The 18,568-nt window shown below is 45.2% G+C and overlaps 1 protein-coding gene across 1 annotated transcript in view; it reads right to left on the reverse strand.

Annotated features, from left to right (window-relative positions):
- Nucleotides 1-4,264: 4,264 nt before the first annotated feature.
- The window catches only part of CCDC198 (coiled-coil domain containing 198), a 175,650-nt gene continuing 161,346 nt past the window's right edge, over nucleotides 4,265-18,568 (reverse strand). Inside the window, exon 6 of the mRNA XM_069207443.1 lies at nucleotides 4,265-7,274. Within this exon, the coding sequence (XP_069063544.1) occupies nucleotides 7,024-7,274 (251 nt within the window). The 3' untranslated portion in view covers nucleotides 4,265-7,023. The remainder of the gene's footprint in view (nucleotides 7,275-18,568) is intronic.

Raw genomic sequence — 18,568 nt, forward strand, 5'->3', positions numbered from 1 at the left:
TTTAAAAAGAATGTTAACAAGGCTGTTCTCCTTTTTTAGGGAATTTACGTTTAATAACTAGTGCTAATTATGCATCTTCAGTGGCTTGGGTCTGGGAGATTAATTGATTTTTTTACTGTCAGCATTTTATGATGGTTATATCTGTTGTATTGATGTATGTCATTTGTATGGAGTATTTTGGTTTGTATGCTTTCGTGGTTTCTAATGACCAAATAAATCTGTTTTGATTGATTGAAAATCAAGACTCTTTCTTCCATAACACCGTCTTGCAATAGATTGCTGCCCATGTTCAAAGGCCTTTTTGTGCCTCGTCAAAGTATGAAGCGCTACATGAATGCAATTCATTCCAGTGGTATAGATGCGTCCATTCCATAATGGAAATATGCGTGTTTATCTATTATTTATTTTACATTAAAACAGTATGTGTGTTTCTCAGACATAGCGTGTTTGAAGACAAGCAATAATAACATGAAAATATTGATAAAAGATTACATAAGTTTATTGAACTTATGAAGTCCAGTTCTTTCCATTAATTCTTATTTTAAACCTAGCTGAAACGCAAGTGTAACTTACAAAATATATTTATGTTACAACCTTATTATTTGAACTATTCATAGAAAGTATTAGACATGTCGTTTATCAGGACCTAAAAGTCTTGATCAAAGAACTCATCAAAAGTTGGAATTCTTTCTGTCTTTGTTCTAATAAGTGGAGGCCTGTGATGAATCTTCTTATCTTCCCTTTCACAGCTGTCTAGTGACTCATCGCTTGAGCTGTCGCAAATGATTTCGTTCCCAGACCGGTGTTTCATAAGCCAGAGTTCCAATTTACTGTTCTTGCTCCTGTAAAATTCAGGTGTGTCACACTGCTCTGACGTGTCTCCGTTCCATGATGATCCTAGAAAAAAATAAAAATGTTTAGCACATCCAAACATCTAAAGTAAGTCTTTTTACGTTCTGACTAACTTGGCATGTGCGGTGGCATGTTACTAATGACTGTACAGTTAAAGAAAAAGAAAGCTTTAGAAAATGCGTTAGTGGTGCATAGGCTCGTGGAATACAGCTGCAGAACTGGCCCATATTTTGCCCAAGGGTTAGCTGCATTCTGTGGTAGCATATCTTCTAAGATTTCTGCAGAGGTTATACATTTGATTGCCACTTTACCAAACGGTGGTTCCTGTTAGTCGGTTTAATTAATTATTTATTCAATCCCGGGGCAGTAAAGTCGATATTGCTCTCATCTCACTGAGCGAGATAGAATAATGCCACAGAGAAGTAGGAAAAACTGAACAGATTCGGTTATATAGTTATGTGTCTCAGTGATTAAACATGCTTACTCGCCGTGTCCCTCATTAGCAGGGCAGCAGGACAAGGAATGTAAAGCCAACACATCCAGGTGACTGATTACGAGTTTCATGGGAGAAGAAGAAAGACGCTATGGCCAGAGCTGCTGACCATCCTTTGATTCTGGGCAAATCACTTAGGGCCTGATTACGAGTTTAAGTGTTATTTAATGCCCATGATAAATAAATATATCATGAAGGACATTATTTACCAGGTCTCACACTGTGGGGTTCAAAATTTAAGGGGTCAGACATGCAGTGATACCAAGTATTTTCCCGTTTTAGTGGGATAGTATTTAGATTGTTGGTGCTTACCACACAAAACCTGTCTGTATCTGTAAATATTGTACCTTTTTGCTCCATTATATGCCAGCAGGTCTGACCTGATGAGATTTAATGGAATAAGTGAACTTTATTGCACCTCTCATAAATGCGATCCTGTGACAACATCTCATAATTTACCTGAGTACTTGTAATCAGTTCTTAATTTACCTGAGTACTTGTAATCAGGTCTTGGCACTGCAAAAGGAGACCTATTAGTGAGAAAAAGCTAAAATCCCCAATTCTGAGTTGCTACTCTTGTCTTTTGGATCTTTAAGGGTGTCCACAGCCCTATGTCCTTATCTGCAGGGCAATGATGGTTGTAAATTAAGTTGCCTCCTTTTATAGATATTGAGGCCTGGGTCCATATAGCATGACTATGCTAGCTAATGTGGCAGTAACTCCTACTAAAAACCACCTCTTTCATAACTCATGTCCCTTGGACACTATCTGTTATGCAACTTGCTGCCCTTTCGTGGCTATACACAGAAAACGCAGATTCTAATTTCCTTATAATTCAGAATTATTATTCTATCATCTCATTTTAATTGAACATAAATTAATATCGTTAATAATATCAATATATAGTGACCTTACTAATTTACTGGGGGCGCTATATGATAAGAAGTCTATGAGAACAGGAGACAACCATCCGATGCCTCAAGAGTGCTTCCTGATGCCCCATACAATGCTTAACCTATATGAAGAGAACATACAGGGAACTAGAGGTCAATACGCAGGTGAGAGCACCATACTTTCAGTATTACCAGCCCTCATCCAAATATCCATTAGAGAGATGTAATTAAATGTATATCATAACCCTCTGGAAATAGCCTACAATTCCTACAAGGAAAAACATGAAAGTGGCAAAAACTAAGGGCCATATTTATACGTTTTGATGCAAAACTGTGCAGACGCAGTTTTGCGTCAAAAATCTTACCGCCGGCTAACGCCATTTCACTGCGCCACCCGAGCGTCAAATTTATACTTTGACGCACGGCGGCGCAAACCACAGGTGAGAGTCATTTATTTTGACTCAAACCATTGCGTCACGTCGTAAAGAAAAACAACGTTAACGCTGCGAAAATGACTGTGAGCCGGTTTACGACATCGCAAACCGGAAACGTGCCGTTCTTTGACGCAATAGCGTCAAAAAGCAGCACAAAGACAGAAAAATGTGCTAAGGAGAGCCAAAATGGATCCCAGATGCCTGCACAGACCCCAGGAAGATGACAACAGACCAGGAACCAGCCAGGAGGACCCACACAAGACCCAGGACAGAGAGAAGAAGAAAAGAAAGTGTCGCTTCAGTGCAGAGGAGCAGGAAATTCTGGTGAAAGAGGTGATGGAACACCAGCACCAACTGTTTGTCACCTCTAAGTTGCCAATTAGTAGGAGAGAGGCAATATGGCAACAAATTGTTGACAAGATAAACAGTGTGGCAGAAGTACGGAGAACAGTCATCGAGTGCAAGAAACAGTGGCATGACTGCAAGCGCAGGACCAAGGAAAAGATGGCCCGGAACAGGAAGGCAGCACTGCAGATTGGAGGTGGGAGTCCAGCACCACAGGCGCCCCTGGACTACATGGAGGAGATGGTGGCAGCCGTCATCCCTGAGGAGATCGTCACAGGCATTCAAGGATAGGACAGCAAGACTACCACGAGACAACACAGATGCAGGGTATCTGGCATGGGCATGGGGCATTTTAGTTCCTCATCTGGGCATGGAGAACTAAAATGCCTAATTGTAAACTGCAACCGGGGGGGACATACCTACTACACAATGCATGGAATTCATGATTTTCAGGGAGTCGCATGGGTAAAGGGGCATGGTACCACGGCATGGCCCGTTCAGAGGAAACCTGGGGCACAGTACTACACTACACCAACAACCTTTGCATGGGGGTATGCTGCCATGCCAAGGATGTTGGAAAGGTAAAGCCAGGCCAGGAGGGTAGGGTACAACATTAAACCGGCATGCTGTCACATGTCAGCCAGTATTCTCCCTACATGAACTAGGGCCCAATTAACAATCTCAGGCCATATCTGCAAGTGGAATTTAACATTGACAACAGTTGCCATAACCACCTCTGCTGTGTGTGCAGGTCAAGTAGCTAATGGCAGTAACGTCCCCATGGATCAAACACACCCAAATTAGAGGGTTCAGGGTGACAACGTTATCAATCCCCTGAAATCAATACAAATGTGCTAATCCTGTCAAATGTGATTGTACATAGTTGCTACAAACATCAGCCATTGTCATAAACATTATGAGGTACACAGCACCAATGTCATACCCATGCTGCATATGTCAGGGTCCACCCTATGCCAGGGTCACAATAGCTCCAATGACACCATGCAACATCCCAAATGTCATACTGCTCCGACAACAGCATTGATCGGGAGGTGTAGGAGGCTGGCCTGGCTTTTAGTGGGTACCAGAGGTACTTACACCTTGTGCCAGGTCCAGTTATCCCTCATTAGTGTAGAAGAGGTGTTTCTAGCAGCTTAGGCTGATAGAAGGTAGCTATGGCAAAGCAGCTTAGGCTGAACTAGGAGACATGTAAAGCTCCTACTATACCACTGGTGTCATATGCACAATATCATAAGAAAACACAATATACAGAAGTACTAAAAATAAAGGTACTTTATTTTTATGATAATATGCCAAAAGTATCTCAGTGAGTACCCTCGGTATGAGGATAAGTTATATACACAAGATATATGTACACACACCAAAATTATGCAGGTAATAGCAAGAAAAGTAATGCAAGCAGTGTAAAGGTACAGTAGATTGCAATAGGAGCACATAGGTATAGGTGAAACACAAACCATATACTCCAAAAGTGGAATGCAAACCACAAATGGACCCCAAACCTATGTGAGCTTGTAGAGGGTCGCTGGGACTGTAAGAAAACAGTGAGGGTTAGAAAAATAGCCCACCCCAAGACCCTGAAAGGTAGGTGTAAAGTGCACCTACTACCCCCAGAGAGCACAGAACTTGTGATAGGGGGATTCTGCAGGAAGAACAAACACCAGCAATGCAACAGCAGTGGATTTCCAGAACTGAGTACCTGTAAGACAAGGGGACCAAGTCCAATAGTTGCGACAGTGTCGAGAGTGGGCAGGAGCCCAGGAAATGCCAGCTGAGGGTGCAAGGAAGCTGCCACCTGTTGGAAGAAGCTTGGAGTTCTGCAAGAAAGAAGAGGACTAGGAACTTCCCCTTTGGAGGATGGATGTCCCACGTCGCGATGAAGCTTGCGAAGGTGTTCCCACGCAGAAAGACTGCAAACAAGCCTTGCTAGCTGCAAGGGTCACGGTAGAGGTTTTTGGGTGCTGCTGTGGCCCAGGAGGGACCAGGATGTCGCCACTTGGAGGAGGAGACAGAGGGGACACCCAGCAAGTCAGGGAGCCCTCACAGAAGCAGGCAGCACCTGCAGAAGTACCTGAACAGGCACTTGGAAGAAAAGTGAACCAGAGTCCACCCAAAGTCACAAAAGGGAGTCCCAAAATGCCGGAGGACAACTCAGAAGGTTGTGCACTGCAGGTTAGAGTGTCGGGGACCCAGGCTTGGCTGTGCACAAAGGAAATCCTGGAAGAGTGCACAGGAGCCGGAGCAGCTGCAAACGGTATCCAGCAATGCAGTCTAGCGTGGGGAGGCAAGGACTTACCTCCACCAAACTTGGACTGAAGAGTCACTGGACTGTGGGAGTCACTTGGACAGAGTTACTGAGTTTCAGGGACCACACTCATCGTGCTGAGAGGGGATCCAGAGGACCAGTGATGCAGTCTTTTGGTGCCTGCGGTTGCAGGGGGAAGATTCCGTTGACCCACGGGAGATTTCTTCAGAGCTCCTGGTGCAGAGAGGAGGCAGGCTACCCCCAGAGCATGCACCACCTGGAAACAGTCGAGAAAGCTGGCAGGATGAAGAGATACAAGGTTGCTAGTAGTCGTCTTGCTACTTTGTTGCGGTTTTGCAGGCGTCCTGAGCAGTCAGCGGTCGATCCTTTGGCAGAAGGTGAAGAGGGAGATGCAGAGGAACTCTGGTGAGCTCTTGCATTCGTTATCTGAAGAATTCCCCAAAGCAGAGACCCAAAATAGCCAGAAAAGGAGGTTTGGCTTCCAAGGAAAGAGGATTGGCTACCAAGAGAGGTAAGAGCGTATCAGAAGGAGCCTCTGACGTCACCTGCTGGCACTGGCCACTCAGAGCAGTCCAGTGTGCCACAAACACCTCTGTTTCCAAGATGGGACACACTGGAGGAGCTCTGGGTACTTCCCCTGGGAGGTGCAGGTCAGGGGAGTGGTCACTCCCCTTTCCTTTGTCCAGTTTCACGCCAGAGCAGGGATCCCTGAACTTGTGTAGACTGTCTTATGCAGAGATGGGCACCATCTGTGCCCATCAAAGCATTTCCAGAGGCTGGGGGAGGCTCCTCCTCCCCAGCCCTCACACCTATTTCCAAAGGGAGAGGGTGTTACACCCTCTCTCAAAGGAAGTCCTTTGTTCTGCTTCTTGGGCCAGGGCTGCCTGGACCCCAGGAGGGCAGAAATCTGTCTGAGGGGTTCGCAGCAGCTGCAGTGGAAACCCCGGAAAGGCAGTTTGGCAGTACCCGGGTTCTGTGCGAGAGACCCGGGGATCATGGAATTGTCCCCCCAATGCCAGGCAATTTGCCCTGAACGATGTGGGCAAATTCCGCGGACTTTGTGAATGCGGGGACAACATTACACGTGTGCACTGTACATAGGTCACTACCTATGTACAGCGTCACAATGGTAACTCCGAACATGGCCATGTAACATGTCTAAGATCATGGCACCTTGGCTAGTGGGTATAAGTTACTTAAGTGCAGTGGTAAATGGCTGTGAAATAACGTGGATGTTATTTCACTCAGGCTGCACTGGCAGGCCTGTGGAAGAATTGTCAGAGCTCCCTATGGGTGGCAAAAGAAATGCTGCAGCCCATAGGGATCTCCTGGAACTCTAATACCCTGGGTACTTTAGTACTATATACTAGGGAATTATATGGGAGTACCAGTATGCCAATGTGAATTTGTAAATTTAGTCACTAGCCTGTTAGTGACAAGTTTGAAAGCAGAGAGAGCATAACCACTGAGGTTCTGGTTAGCAGAGCCTCAGTGAGACAGTTAGGCATCACACAGGGAACACATACAGGGCACATAATAACATGAAAATATTGATAAAAGATTACATAAGTTTATTGAACTTATGAAGTCCAGTTCTTTCCATTAATTCTTATTTTAAACCTAGCTGAAACGCAAGTGTAACTTACAAAATATATTTATGTTACAACCTTATTATTTGAACTATTCATAGAAAGTATTAGACATGTCGTTTATCAGGGCCTAAAAGTCTTGATCAAAGAACTCATCAAAAGTTGGAATTCTTTCTGTCTTTGTTCTAATAAGTGGAGGCCTGTGATGAATCTTCTTATCTTCCCTTTCACAGCTGTCTAGTGACTCATCGCTTGAGCTGTCGCAAATGATTTCGTTCCCAGACCGGTGTTTCATAAGCCAGAGTTCCAATTTACTGTTCTTGCTCCTGTAAAATTCAGGTGTGTCACACTGCTCTGACGTGTCTCCGTTCCATGATGATCCTAGAAAAAAATAAAAATGTTTAGCACATCCAAACATCTAAAGTAAGTCTTTTTACGTTCTGACTAACTTGGCATGTGCGGTGGCATGTTACTAATGACTGTACAGTTAAAGAAAAAGAAAGCTTTAGAAAATGCGTTAGTGGTGCATAGGCTCGTGGAATACAGCTGCAGAACTGGCCCATATTTTGCCCAAGGGTTAGCTGCATTCTGTGGTAGCATATCTTCTAAGATTTCTGCAGAGGTTATACATTTGATTGCCACTTTACCAAACGGTGGTTTCTGTTAGTCGGTTTAATTAATTATTTATTCAATCCCGGGGCAGTAAAGTCGATATTGCTCTCATCTCACTGAGCGAGATAGAATAATGCCACAGAGAAGTAGGAAAAACTGAACAGATTCGGTTATATAGTTATGTGTCTCAGTGATTAAACATGCTTACTCGCCGTGTCCCTCATTAGCAGGGCAGCAGGACAAGGAATGTAAAGCCAACACATCCAGGTGACTGATTACGAGTTTCATGGGAGAAGAAGAAAGACGCTATGGCCAGAGCTGCTGACCATCCTTTGATTCTGGGCAAATCACTTAGGGCCTGATTACGAGTTTAAGTGTTATTTAATGCCCATGATAAATAAATATATCATGAAGGACATTATTTACCAGGTCTCACACTGTGGGGTTCAAAATTTAAGGGGTCAGACATGCAGTGATACCAAGTATTTTCCCGTTTTAGTGGGATAGTATTTAGATTGTTGGTGCTTACCACACAAAACCTGTCTGTATCTGTAAATATTGTACCTTTTTGCTCCATTATATGCCAGCAGGTCTGACCTGATGAGATTTAATGGAATAAGTGAACTTTATTGCACCTCTCATAAATGCGATCCTGTGACAACATCTCATAATTTACCTGAGTACTTGTAATCAGTTCTTAATTTACCTGAGTACTTGTAATCAGGTCTTGGCACTGCAAAAGGAGACCTATTAGTGAGAAAAAGCTAAAATCCCCAATTCTGAGTTGCTACTCTTGTCTTTTGGATCTTTAAGGGTGTCCACAGCCCTATGTCCTTATCTGCAGGGCAATGATGGTTGTAAATTAAGTTGCCTCCTTTTATAGATATTGAGGCCTGGGTCCATATAGCATGACTATGCTAGCTAATGTGGCAGTAACTCCTACTAAAAACCACCTCTTTCATAACTCATGTCCCTTGGACACTATCTGTTATGCAACTTGCTGCCCTTTCGTGGCTATACACAGAAAACGCAGATTCTAATTTCCTTATAATTCAGAATTATTATTCTCTCATCTCATTTTAATTGAACATAAATTAATATCGTTAATAATATCAATATATAGTGACCTTACTAATTTACTGGGGGTGCTATATGATAAGAAGTCTATGAGAACAGGAGACAACCATCCGATGCCTCAAGAGTGCTTCCTGATGCCCCATACAATGCTTAACCTATATGAAGAGAACATACAGGGAACTAGAGGTCAATACGCAGGTGAGAGCACCATACTTTCAGTATTACCAGCCCTCATCCAAATATCCATTAGAGAGATGTAATTAAATGTATATCATAACCCTCTGGAAATAGCCTACAATTCCTACAAGGAAAAACATGAAAGTGGCAAAAACTAAGGGCCATATTTATACGTTTTGATGCAAAACTGTGCAGACGCAGTTTTGCGTCAAAAATCTTACCGCCGGCTAACGCCATTTCACTGCGCCACCCGAGCGTCAAATTTATACTTTGACGCACGGCGGCGCAAACCACAGGTGAGAGTCATTTATTTTGACTCAAACCATTGCGTCACGTCGTAAAGAAAAACAACGTTAACGCTGCGAAAATGACTGTGAGCCGGTTTACGATATCGCAAACCGGAAACGTGCCGTTCTTTGACGCAATAGCGTCAAAAAGCGGCACAAAGACAGAAAAATGTGCTAAGGAGAGCCAAAATGGATCCCAGATGCCTGCACAGACCCCAGGAAGATGACAACAGACCAGGAACCAGCCAGGAGGACCCACACAAGACCCAGGACAGAGAGAAGAAGAAAAGAAAGTGTCGCTTCAGTGCAGAGGAGCAGGAAATTCTGGTGAAAGAGGTGATGGAACACCAGCACCAACTGTTTGTCACCTCTAAGTTGCCAATTAGTAGGAGAGAGGCAATATGGCAACAAATTGTTGACAAGATAAACAGTGTGGCAGAAGTACGGAGAACAGTCATCGAGTGCAAGAAACGGTGGCATGACTGCAAGCGCAGGACCAAGGAAAAGATGGCCCGGAACAGGAAGGCAGCACTGCAGATTGGAGGTGGGAGTCCAGCACCACAGGCGCCCTTGGACTACATGGAGGAGATGGTGGCAGCCGTCATCCCTGAGGAGATCGTCACAGGCATTCAAGGATAGGACAGCAAGACTACCACGAGACAACACAGATGCAGGGTATCTGGCATGGGCATGGGGCATTTTAGTTCCTCATCTGGGCATGGAGAACTAAAATGCCTAATTGTAAACTGCAACCGGGGGGGACATACCTACTACACAATGCATGGAATTCATGATTTTCAGGGAGTCGCATGGGTAAAGGGGCATGGTACCACGGCATGGCCCGTTCAGAGGAAACCTGGGGCACAGTACTACACTACACCAACAACCTTTGCATGGGGGTATGCTGCCATGCCCAGGATGTTGGAAAGGTAAAGCCAGGCCAGGAGGGTAGGGTACAACATTAAACCGGCATGCTGTCACATGTCAGCCAGTATTCTCCCTACATGAACTAGGGCCCAATTAACAATCTCAGGCCATATCTGCAAGTGGAATTTAACATTGACAACAGTTGCCATAACCACCTCTGCTGTGTGTGCAGGTCAAGTAGCTAATGGCAGTAACGTCCCCATGGATCAAACACACCCAAATTAGAGGGTTCAGGGTGACAACGTTATCAATCCCCTGAAATCAATACAAATGTGCTAATCCTGTCAAATGTGATTGTACATAGTTGCTACAAACATCAGCCATTGTCATAAACATTATGAGGTACACAGCACCAATGTCATACCCATGCTGCATATGTCAGGTTCCACCCTATGCCAGGGTCACAATAGCTCCAATGACACCATGCAACATCCCAAATGTCATACTGCTCCGACAACAGCATTGATCGGGAGGTGTAGGAGGCTGGCCTGGCTTTTAGTGGGTACCAGAGGTACTTACACCTTGTGCCAGGTCCAGTTATCCCTCATTAATGTAGAAGAGGTGTTTCTAGCAGCTTAGGCTGATAGAAGGTAGCTATGGCAAAGCAGCTTAGGCTGAACTAGGAGACATGTAAAGCTCCTACTATACCACTGGTGTCATATGCACAATATCATAAGAAAACACAATATACAGAAGTACTAAAAATAAAGGTACTTTATTTTTATGATAATATGCCAAAAGTATCTCAGTGAGTACCCTCGGTATGAGGATAAGTTATATACACAAGATATATGTACACACACCAAAATTATGCAGGTAATAGCAAGAAAAGTAATGCAAGCAGTGTAAAGGTACAGTAGATTGCAATAGGAGCACATAGGTATAGGTGAAACACAAACCATATACTCCAAAAGTGGAATGCAAACCACAAATGGACCCCAAACCTATGTGAGCTTGTAGAGGGTCGCTGGGACTGTAAGAAAACAGTGAGGGTTAGAAAAATAGCCCACCCCAAGACCCTGAAAGGTAGGTGTAAAGTGCACCTACTACCCCCAGAGAGCACAGAACTTGTGATAGGGGGATTCTGCAGGAAGAACAAACACCAGCAATGCAACAGCAGTGGATTTCCAGAACTGAGTACCTGTAAGACAAGGGGACCAAGTCCAATAGTTGCGACAGTGTCGAGAGTGGACAGGAGCCCAGGAAATGCCAGCTGAGGGTGCAAGGAAGCTGCCACCTGTTGGAAGAAGCTTGGAGTTCTGCAAGAAAGAAGAGGACTAGGAACTTCCCCTTTGGAGGATGGATGTCCCACGTCGCGATGAAGCTTGCGAAGGTGTTCCCACGCAGAAAGACTGCAAACAAGCCTTGCTAGCTGCAAGGGTCACGGTAGAGGTTTTTGGGTGCTGCTGTGGCCCAGGAGGGACCAGGATGTCGCCACTTGGAGGAGGAGACAGAGGGGACACCCAGCAAGTCAGGGAGCCCTCACAGAAGCAGGCAGCACCTGCAGAAGTACCTGAACAGGCACTTGGAAGAAAAGTGAACCAGAGTCCACCCAAAGTCACAAAAGGGAGTCCCAAAATGCCGGAGGACAACTCAGAAGGTTGTGCACTGCAGGTTAGAGTGTCGGGGACCCAGGCTTGGCTGTGCACAAAGGAAATCCTGGAAGAGTGCACAGGAGCCGGAGCAGCTGCAAACGGTATCCAGCAATGCAGTCTAGCGTGGGGAGGCAAGGACTTACCTCCACCAAACTTGGACTGAAGAGTCACTGGACTGTGGGAGTCACTTGGACAGAGTTACTGAGTTTCAGGGACCACACTCATCGTGCTGAGAGGGGATCCAGAGGACCAGTGATGCAGTCTTTTGGTGCCTGCGGTTGCAGGGGGAAGATTCCGTTGACCCACGGGAGATTTCTTCAGAGCTCCTGGTGCAGAGAGGAGGCAGGCTACCCCCAGAGCATGCACCACCTGGAAACAGTCGAGAAAGCTGGCAGGATGAAGAGATACAAGGTTGCTAGTAGTCGTCTTGCTACTTTGTTGCGGTTTTGCAGGCGTCCTGAGCAGTCAGCGGTCGATCCTTTGGCAGAAGGTGAAGAGGGAGATGCAGAGGAACTCTGGTGAGCTCTTGCATTCGTTATCTGAAGAATTCCCCAAAGCAGAGACCCAAAATAGCCAGAAAAGGAGGTTTGGCTTCCAAGGAAAGAGGATTGGCTACCAAGAGAGGTAAGAGCGTATCAGAAGGAGCCTCTGACGTCACCTGCTGGCACTGGCCACTCAGAGCAGTCCAGTGTGCCACAAACACCTCTGTTTCCAAGATGGGACACACTGGAGGAGCTCTGGGTACTTCCCCTGGGAGGTGCAGGTCAGGGGAGTGGTCACTCCCCTTTCCTTTGTCCAGTTTCACGCCAGAGCAGGGATCCCTGAACTTGTGTAGACTGTCTTATGCAGAGATGGGCACCATCTGTGCCCATCAAAGCATTTCCAGAGGCTGGGGGAGGCTCCTCCTCCCCAGCCCTCACACCTATTTCCAAAGGGAGAGGGTGTTACACCCTCTCTCAAAGGAAGTCCTTTGTTCTGCTTCTTGGGCCAGGGCTGCCTGGACCCCAGGAGGGCAGAAATCTGTCTGAGGGGTTCGCAGCAGCTGCAGTGGAAACCCCGGAAAGGCAGTTTGGCAGTACCCGGGTTCTGTGCGAGAGACCCGGGGATCATGGAATTGTCCCCCCAATGCCAGGCAATTTGCCCTGAACGATGTGGGCAAATTCCGCGGACTTTGTGAATGCGGGGACAACATTACACGTGTGCACTGTACATAGGTCACTACCTATGTACAGCGTCACAATGGTAACTCCGAACATGGCCATGTAACATGTCTAAGATCATGGCACCTTGGCTAGTGGGTATAAGTTACTTAAGTGCAGTGGTAAATGGCTGTGAAATAACGTGGATGTTATTTCACTCAGGCTGCACTGGCAGGCCTGTGGAAGAATTGTCAGAGCTCCCTATGGGTGGCAAAAGAAATGCTGCAGCCCATAGGGATCTCCTGGAACTCTAATACCCTGGGTACTTTAGTACTATATACTAGGGAATTATATGGGAGTACCAGTATGCCAATGTGAATTTGTAAATTTAGTCACTAACCTGTTAGTGACAAGTTTGGAAAGCAGAGAGAGCATAACCACTGAGGTTCTGGTTAGCAGAGCCTCAGTGAGACAGTTAGGCATCACACAGGGAACACATACAGGGCACATACGTATGAGCACTGGGGCCCTGCCTGGCAGGGTCCCAGTGACACATAGACTAAAACAACATATATACAGTGAAATATGGGGTTAACATGCCAGGCAAGATGGTACTTTCCTACAGGAGGACACATGTAACTGGCTACAGAAATGCACCCGCACAGTCAGAGGAGGAAATGGAACACTGCTAGGACCATCAGTGCAATCCAATGTAGCACACATTTCCCAACATCAGCAGTACACACCAACAATGCTGACAGCTGTCCCGTACCATGCCAATGCAATACATAGTATATGCTAGGTCTCAGCAACATGTAGGTGAATGTGAAATATCTGAGACTGGGGCAGTTCCAGATTGTTAAGTGTGTTGCAAGTGCCATCAGAACACCCAAAGCCAGTGAAAGGCCTCACCATGAGAATGGAAGCAGACGGAGGTTTGAGTAGGACCAAGAAGGTGGAACTTCACAAATAGATCAGAACCACCACCTAGAGGATGTGATGCTGACAAGTCCCCAAGCTGCCCACACTACATGTGACATGCAGGAGGGGCATAGGCCTGGGAGGATGGTATAATGAAAGACTAGAACAATGAACAGGAACCAAGATCACAATGTGAAACTATTAGGAAGGCAGGCACGTCACATTACAAATCCCACTACACAGACACACTAATTGTACCATATCTCATTGCAGAGGATGATGGCTCTCCTGCGGATATGCCTGTCCAGGACTACCCTGATGACATGCATGACGAACTGGCAAGCATCAGCCAGCAGACCCTCCAATATGTCCTTGAGACCCTCCAGTCCCCTCCTTCAGTCACAAGGAGGAGCACAGAACTAGCAGCCATCACAGAGGACCCACCCACCACCCCAATTGTATGACCTGCCAGCTCCAACACAGCTGAGGACTCTGACGACACTGGCACCAGCTTTGAGAGAACTGTAGTTGGAGCACAGCAGGAGCTGGCCAAGGATGTAAGGGTGGGGATGGAAAATATGGCAGCCAGCCTAGAGTGGGTGCGTTCGTCCATGATGTCAACTGCACAACAGGCAGCAGCTATGCAAGGGTGAACATCAATCTTGCAGGAACTTGAAAAAAGGTTGAAGGAAATCAGCACAGCTGTAAGAAAGTTGAGACAACACCTACAACAACAATCCTGTCAACGCGTGCACAAAGGCAATATTGAACCCCTCAGGGCTGACCTGGCTGCCTACCACAGTGATGTGGCTGCTATACTTAAGAACCAGCAGTTCCTCCTTGCTGCAGTACTGCCCTTAATAGCCCCACAGTTGGCAGCTACCGGGGTGTCTGACTCCACGTCTTCAAACACTGAGCTGTGTGTTGCCTCTTCACAACCAGCACCACCAAGGGCAGAGGAGACAACACACACATCCGAAGATGAAGACGAGGAACAGATCACCTTCACCCATAAGAGTATCCGGTAGCACTAGTCCCTGCCACATGGCCACCTATAACCAAGGTTGTGTGCTTTGTAACATGCCAGTCCTGCAACAACTGTACTCAAGCACTGTTCTTCAGGCCACTGTTTATCTTTTCACCCTGCCCTGTCATTGTCTCTCACTATCTCCAATGACATTTCCTTTTGTACTTGTGTAGGATCACAATGGAAGGTGTCACACTAATGGACTCACAATCATGGACAATGTACATATTGCACTTTCAAATAAATAGCACTCACACAACAACTTTGTCTCTGTGTAATGTGACACATCAACCGTGAGGTAGATCAGTGATGTTTACCTCAGGTCAATGAGTATAGATTGTCATTATACCTGACCTAAAAGAATGTTGGCTGATAACTATGCACAGTGGTCTGGGGCATACCATCATCTGCCCTTCCTGAGGGTTAATTCTGTGGAAAATATAAACTATACACCATAATGCTGTGTTGGACAGAATAACGCTTACTTAAGGGATGTCTAAGCCACAAATTATTGCCTTTAAATTTTTCTTCAAGCCACAACGTACGTATGTGACATTTGCCCCAAATTGTAGCTAACATACACCATACTGCATGAATGGATGTGTATGAGTTTACGTTCAAATATGTAACCGGGCTGAACATTGTAACAAATGATAGGTGTGAGTTATGTCTACCATACTACATGAGAGCATACTACCACTCACCTTATAAGGATTCGCTTGGACATCCGGCTGCAGGCAGACTTAACACAGTGTCCTCAAATCCAATTATGGTAGCAAAGTATGTGACTTTGAAAACATACATCAAAAATTAACAAAACTTTGGTATCCATTGTAACCTTGAGTGGTGGGTGCACTGGATGACAGAATCTTAACAAAGTAGCTTTGGTGTATCTGCCAATGTAACAGCTCAGTTGTTATTTGGTTGCAGGATGGGACATAAAAGCTATTACTAAAGAGACACTGTTCACTCATGCCAAGGCCAAGACCCCCAAACATGTGACACATTCTGTAAAGGATGACCTAAATATTTATTAAACAGTAAAAACAGAATCTAAAAGCAGGGGAAACACCTTACCTAACCTAACCTATCCTAGATACACATGACCCACAACTGGCCCTAACTAACCTAAGCTATACTTACTTATCACATTTAACAAAACAATCTAAACATCAGCCCCCCACCCCTCTTATAAGACGGGACACACGGAGGACAACATATACTAACCTAAACACATACTATCTTATACTAAACAAATATATATATTTTTTGTATTTTTATTTTTTGTATATATATATTTATTTTTTTTTAAACACCAAAACCCCAACATTATCCCCCACCCACCCACACACATAATAAAAAACAGATATAAAAATTATCATACCCCCGCCCCCCCCACTTAATACTACTAACTAAACTAACAGCCTATACTAACCGAACACTAAGCCCCCTAAACCCACTAATTAAAAGAACCAGGAAAGAGGAGGGAGGGAGTCATGGCTGAGGGTATATTGCCAACAAATTTGCCCTTGGCAGGGTCTTTTTTATGGCACGCACCCTCCGATTTACTTGTGCCGCCTCCTGCTGCAGCCTGGTCATTTTCCGCAACATACGGTCCAAGTTCCGTTGCATCTGTTGAAAAGCTGCCTGGTCAATGACTGCAGCAGGGGTGGTCTGGGTGCTAGTTGAAGAAGTATGTCCCCTTGTTGATGCCATGCCTGTAGGAGGAGGTGCAGGTGGTGCTGTGACAGGTCCTGCAGCAGTGGAGGTTGACAGTCCTGCAAAGGTGCTTGCTAAGGTTGGTGCTACCTGGGTGGTAGTGATGGTGCTGGTGATGGTGGCTGTGGTGGACACGGAAGGGCCCCCATGGGCAAATGCCCTACACACTCCGGAGGCTCTTTCATGGCAATAACGCCTTGCCATGTTGCGGAACCCCGACTCCACATCCAGAATGTGGTGGTAACGCATCGCTCTGCGCTGAAACTCCCGAATCTGGATGGGATTCATATTGGCAGCTGTTAAAACAAATAGAAAACGAAACATTAGGTACTTCATTGTGTGATATGGCTCCAGAAGTAAATCAGACAATACATCTAATGTACCAGAAACAGGCCATATCATCATGTAGATCACTGATTGTCCCTGAGGAAGTACATGCCAATGCAGCCTACACATGTCCTATCAAACAGCACAGCAATACTCTAAAAGATGGGTAACAACTTGAATGACCTATGCATCATTGTTCAGCCATTTCTCAGGTAAAAAAAATGCTGCAAGTCCTCCCCCACTGACAGGGCAACTATTGACTATCTTCTTGATGACAATCAAGGGCCAAAAGATCTGCGAGTTGTAAATATAATTGCCAGGACAGAATGCAGTTGCTAATCATGAGTGGGTATCCTAGGTTTGGACAAGTCACTTACAGATGTACATATCTGTGTACTAAACTTGGATCATCAGTCCTAGGTACACTTTTCACAATCCCACACCTGTGCCTGGGGGCGGGGGGGCAGGCACCAAATACTTTTATATAACAAGGAGACCCTGGAAGCTTTGGACAGCTGTACATGGGTTTGGGCAGCCCACTAAAGGTAAGGAGGATGTCCAACTAGGATACAGCCAAACCTTGGACAATCCCATCCACACTTATGTTTGGAACTGCAGACAATTGTCAACATCATCTCCTACCAGTAACACATGACTTACAACAACAGATAGATGCAAGCACACATCTGGCCATGAGCTGCATGCACACCTAGGCCATTGTACTCAAGTGCCTCATACTCGTAACACAACATGTGGAGCTACATGCTGCTAGGAATTCAAACATACAGTCAAACATGTTCATTAGTGAATAGGGAAGCTGAAGTCTGTGGGTAAGACTTTAGCATCCCTATTCTGTGAGAATCAGGGTCTGACTTGCTGACTAAATCACAAATATGGCCCTCTGCTACATTTTCTGAATTTAAGTTTTAACCACAAAAGTCCTCCCTATTCACATGGCGTGCCTACAGGAATGACCTACAATCCCAAATTATGACAATACGCTAATGATTGGCCAACTCAAAGATGGGAAAAAATTGATACTCCACTCAAGGAACATATCCATTCATTGACCAGCGCATCACACCTTGCTATGTGTCCAAGACACAGGAGTCAATCACACAACAGCAGCAAACACAACACAGAACAGAAATATCAACACTTACTGGAGATGTCTAGGTCCGCAAATCGAGCCACCTCTCCGATAGTGTAGGGGGCAGGTCCACCTGTAATGCATGGAAGGGAGAAATGTGCTCAAAGTCTGTGCACTGTACAACTTTTCCAAATACAAATATTATGTGTAATATTAAATCATAAAGTCAAGCCTCTCAGACATGATGATACTGCATCCGACATACCACTGCAAACATGTACAGACCCGGGGACTACAGTGAGTGTTACACACATATCTGCACACATGCAGTGGCCCTAACTATCATGTGGTGGCAAACATGCTCCATCATTAGTTAGCAGACTCATTCATGGAGTGTATTCCTCTCATCATGTTTATCCATGAGAGACATGCAAAGCCACTTTCCTGGAGGACTGCAATACCAGTCACCGAGCTATTGTGAATAAGACCAATTTAAAACATGCAGGTACAATGTACAGAGGGCCAGGGACAGTTGTCAGACCTCAATTTGTATCATTTTCTTCATTTTATGTGCCACAGCTATGGTAAGCTGCACCAACCACAGAGAATTGAACCTGTGTGCATAACTTTTGGCTTCCATCCTTAATTTAAATGTGGCACTACAAAGTCCAAATATCAGTCTAAGATGTTACCTGAGGTCAGCTATAACTTGTTATGTATGTGTCAGAATCCAGTTCAAACATGTTTCAGAAAAAATTGAGGGAAATAATATTTCTT

This window comes from Pleurodeles waltl, chromosome 9 (assembly GCF_031143425.1).
Source record: "Pleurodeles waltl isolate 20211129_DDA chromosome 9, aPleWal1.hap1.20221129, whole genome shotgun sequence".
Classification (NCBI taxonomy): Eukaryota; Metazoa; Chordata; class Amphibia; order Caudata; family Salamandridae; genus Pleurodeles; species Pleurodeles waltl.